We start from the raw sequence: 5108 nt of genomic DNA on the forward strand, positions 1-5108 counted from the left end.
TACCTCGGTTTTGACGTCACGGTTCGGTATGGTTTCGGTACAGCAGGAGGAATTATTATATATATATTTTTGTTATTTAACAATGGTTTACTGAACAAATTGCTCTTTCTTTAAATAAATTAAATTATAATTAAAATTTCCTTAGGGATAAAAATCTACCTCAGCTTCTGCTATAAACTATAGGGAGCCCTTTTACATTACTGTAAGGTTACAATTAACAACAGAGCCCAAACTTAAATTCAATTACTGTTTATTTTTAACTATAATAATCAACACTCAAATTAAATTGTATGCAAACATTTAAAAAAAACATTTCATTAACTTCTAAATTATACAATTTCTATTTATTGTTGAAATTAATAATTTACAGTGTCATAACTAGTTTCATAAAATATTTATTTAAACATACATTAAATAATGAAGACATCACTAACAGTTAAAGTATAATAAAGTATCGTCTAATGTTTCACCAAATGCTCTTCACTAGACTTCTTTTCTCTAGCAAATAACGAGCTGTGCACACTAATGACTTGCCTGAGGTAAATGAAATGCTACGTGACATTTTATTTAAAAGCTTCTTTCTGCGATTGAAACACTAATTGAGTGATTACATGAGATGTTCATTCATGTATATTTTGTGTTATAACTAGTAATAAAGAGGAAGGAGTGATCACGCTCACTCGCGCTCCGCGCTGCCGTTAGAACTGATGCGTTATACGGCAATATACAAAGAGCGTAAAAACGGCATTTATTGTCTGAATTTCCTGAAAAAAATGGAACGATTTGTTTGGTACACATGCGTACCGAACCGAAAGACCCGTACTGAAAACTTTCGGTACGAATACGTGTACCGTCACACCCCTAATTTGAGTAAATCTGTCATAAAAACTATTTTTATGACAGCCAACATTTAAATGTTTATATTTAAATAAGGAATTTGAGTAGAATCGTAATTATATAATTAAAAAGTAAATAAAAGCTGCTTTACGTGCAATATAAATGCATGTACATTTTATATAATTCAAATGCTTTTTTTTTTATCTGAGGGTGGATTATAGCTAAAAAAATAGATAGCAAATTAATTTGGAATTAATTGTAACCCTTAATATTGTAGTAATGTACCACCTGACATGTTTCCCTTGTATAGTTTACACACGTAACTGATATACATTTAAACGAATCGATATCAAATTTGAACTTTAATCGAATCATGAAATCTTTCAATATCCAGCCCTGCTATGCATCGTCTTCCCATTTATATTTTCAAAAACAAAACCAGACGCATTAATAAACAGAGTTGCATATTGGTTTGTGTGTTTTATAGTAATCATGTCACCTCGCAGCCAGACAGCATCCGCCTCGTATCCCAGAGTTCTCTCTGTCTGGTTGATTTCAGTGTCTATACCTCTGCAGGAGCGCTGACTTCACATCTCCATCAGATCTCTCCCAGCCATCACATGCAAATCACTCGATATGGCACTCGTTTGCATTTAAAATGACAGCGAGAGATAAACGAGCACCAGCTGGGCGGTGGAAACGTCAACTCTACACCGTTTTTATCACTGCAGATGTGTTTGTGCAGTCGTTGCATGAGAACCCAGTGAGAGTTTGGACAGATGTTTGTGTGTGTGTCATGTTTGCTTGCTGCTTCCCCTCTGATTGTGTGGTCCTCTCTCGTGTGGTGCATGCAGACGGTGACGAGCCGGAAGGTGGGCGGAGTCTCGGGGCTGGGCGGAGACTCTCAGGGGGTGGAGGTGGCTCTGGCGCCGGAGGAGCTGGAGCTCGACCCCATGGCCATGACGCAGAAGTACGAGGAGCACGTCAGAGAGCAGCAGGTGGAGAAAGAGGACTTCAGCGACATGGTGGCCGAACACGCCGCCAAACAGAAGGTGAGTTCAGATGGAGCCCTAAAAATGCATTTGATCAATCAGTCATAAACCTTCTGATCATAGATCGATGCAAAAACAAAGAAATGGGAAGTTATATCTTGGGTTAGTGCATTAATTTAAGCTTATTTTTAAGGTGCGTTTGCATTTTGTCCTCCACATTTCCATTATTGTATTGCGTAAAGGATGTCTTACGAGCTTAGTTCATAATTCCCATTGTCTTTGTTCATGATCATTCTCATTAAAATCATTAAATGACCATCTATAAAGCTTTTTTTATTTTTTTATTTATTATGACAATTCTTATGATTTTCCTCATTTGTTAGATGCTTCGGACAAATGTGTCTGCTTAAATGAAGACACAAAATCAACCAATTAAATGAATGATCATTCTGCTTTACTTTTTTACTTTTTGTATAATTTTATAGGCTACATATTTTTATATAACATATATATTTACATATTACATTTGTTTATTATGCATATTTGTTTTTAGTATATATGCACAATTGATTATATGCACAATTTCTAAATATATTTTTATAATAATTTTTAGTTTTTCGTTTACAAAAGATATGCATTTGTACATAAATAATCAGACTTTTTTAATTCTGTTTCTTTTATTTATTTTTTCATCACACTGAGGCTAAATGTGCTTAATTGCCATGAAAATCTCTACATTCTACAATTCTAAATAGAATTTCTTGTCTTCACACCAAATTTTTCTAACTTTTGATTTAAGGTAAAAAATGACCTACATGTTTTTTTAAGTGCTTTGCAAAGCATGCTATAATAAAATATAATATAATGAGAGGATGATATAATAAAATAAAAAAAATAAGAATTCTTAAATCACCATATTAATTTCTGCACTAAAAGGGGTGCAATAAAATGTATTTTCTAGTAAAGCCAGTTTAAGTGTCTCTGGTAAACTAAGGTGTTTTGTGTATCATCTTTGTAAATGGTTAATGTGTTTTTACCAGTGTTTCCTGAAATATTTTTCTTCTGTCTTCCTTGCAGCAAAAGAAGCGCAAGGCACAGCCGCAGGACACGCGCTCTGGAGCGAAGAAATACAAAGAGTTCAAGTTCTAGCCCTGCGGTGAGCTGCGGGACGCCAGCCCTTCTCATCCTTCATTTCGTACTCTTTTTAACTGCTGAAGTCGTGTAGAAGCGCCCTTGTGTTTGTACGTCACATGACAGTGAGCGACGTTTTTCATTTATGCTCGATGTTTTTGTAAATAAAATAGCAGTCCATGAAAATCTGATGTTACGGTATTTTATTTCTCTCATATGTCACCCACTTTTTTTAGGTTTACCCGATTAAGGAATAGTTACATTAGTTATTTTTGTAGACATGCTCAACTCTAAAATATTGAATTAACAAGAAATTAATCTTTGTGAGTGTTGACTTTGTAATATTTGTAACATCCCTATCGATTAACCTTGAACCACTTGAAACATTGCAGTGTTTATTTGTAATGCATTTGAGGTTTAATCTTAGGTCTGCAGGGGGCCACTCAGGCCAACAGGGGGCGAGTGAGAGTGTCTTCAGGAAGTCTGACCGTCACCTGATGTCTGGGATTTGTTTTGACCTACATAACGCTTTCACTGCCTCTTGACCTCAGTCGAGAGCAGACAAACACTCAAACACAGCGGCTCAGACAATAACACACTCGTTTCCCGTCAAACACGTCGCATCGGTGGGCAAGATCCAGTTTGCCACATTCCAGGCGTCGTCCAAACGCTGTCTTCATTTTACAGGCTCGAATATCATCTCAGGTCTTCATTTGTTTCGTGATTTCTGATGAGTGAGACATGAGTTTTATTCAGGAAGATGTGCTGGTACTCATTGAAGGGAGCTTTGCACACTGTTTATTCAGAAGCATGTAAACGGGACATTTGGACTCGGGCCGACTGATTAAATAATTGCATTAGACAAACTCAGTGTCCATTAACGGCCTTTAATACCGTTTTAACCGAAATATTTGATAGCAATACTGTTATTAGCACACAACGTTGACCGATAGATGTACAAAATAGAACAAAAATAGAAAATAGAACAAATTTTGATTTAATAATACGTTAAATAATTTAATATTTTAGTTTAATGATTTAACTGAATGAGATGTACACATTTAATAATGTATCAAATTATTTCTTTTTTATTTTAAAGTGATACATGTGTGATACAAAATACACTTTTTACTTCATAATTTAGCACTTTTTGTCAGTTTCAACTTTTTGTCAATTGTAACTTAGTATCTCATAATTCTTACATTTTTATCTCATAATGGTTGGCATTATGCGATAAAACGTAAACGAGATCATCTTTTATCTCATAATTTTGACTTTAAATCTCATAATTTCACATTTTTATGTCATAATTTTGACTAAATCATAATTTCACATTTTTGTCAATTTTGACTTGAAATCTCATAAATTAAACTTTTTATCTCATAATTTTGACTTTAAATCTCATAATTTCACATTTTTGTCATAATTTTGACTTTAAATCTCATGATTTCACATTTTTGTCATAATTTTGACTTTAAATCTCATAAGTTCAACTTTTTATCTCATAATTATGACTTCATATCTCATAATTTAAACTTTTATCTCATAATTGTGACTTACATCAATTATGACTTATGTCAAATTTATAATTTTCCAAACCACAATTTGTGGCAAAAATTACAGTTATATGACACATTCACTCAAATTCACTGAGGGAATATTTTATATCTACTGTAAATATATAATATAAACTATGTCAAAATTGTCACTGACAGTGTGTTGTGTTTGAGACAGATATGAATGAAGCAGTTCTACTGTGGATTTACTGTATATCTGACATCTATAAATGCAGCAGACATGAACAAACTGTGCTGGCAGTGCTAACGAGAAACTCAAATTTGACCCACATTGAAAACCATCAATAATTCATGAATTCTTAATGACGGTTTAGTGGGTCTGAATGTGTTTTATCTGCTCCTAAAGTGCTTTATAATGGAGTGAGACAATCGGAGCAAAGAAAACGTGAAAGGATTTTGAGACGCATGCAACTTTAGGAAATTTCTGGTTGATTTCAGTCACTTTTGGAGTTTTATAAAATTGTATAAATTGTATTTTCTATCAGCGGGTCCTGTTATTTGTTACTGAATGGAGAATTTCTTACAGCTGCAATTTTAGTTCATGCTTATATAAAACACTCAAACACAGCGG

The 5108-nt window shown here is 33.9% G+C and overlaps 1 protein-coding gene across 1 annotated transcript in view; it reads left to right on the forward strand.

The window, feature by feature from the left end:
* The window catches only part of LOC107703872 (splicing factor 3B subunit 2-like), a 21169-nt gene extending 18023 nt beyond the window's left edge, over nucleotides 1–3146 (forward strand). Inside the window, exons 21-22 of the mRNA XM_016506661.1 lie at nucleotides 1692–1889; nucleotides 2907–3146. Coding sequence (XP_016362147.1) covers nucleotides 1692–1889; nucleotides 2907–2978 — 270 coding nt within the window. The 3' untranslated portion in view covers nucleotides 2979–3146. The remainder of the gene's footprint in view (nucleotides 1–1691; nucleotides 1890–2906) is intronic.
* Nucleotides 3147–5108: the final 1962 nt, after the last annotated feature.

Source organism: Sinocyclocheilus anshuiensis, unplaced genomic scaffold, assembly GCF_001515605.1.
Source record: "Sinocyclocheilus anshuiensis isolate Anshui unplaced genomic scaffold, SAMN03320099.WGS_v1.1 scaffold1505, whole genome shotgun sequence".
NCBI classification, from domain to species: Eukaryota; Metazoa; Chordata; class Actinopteri; order Cypriniformes; family Cyprinidae; genus Sinocyclocheilus; species Sinocyclocheilus anshuiensis.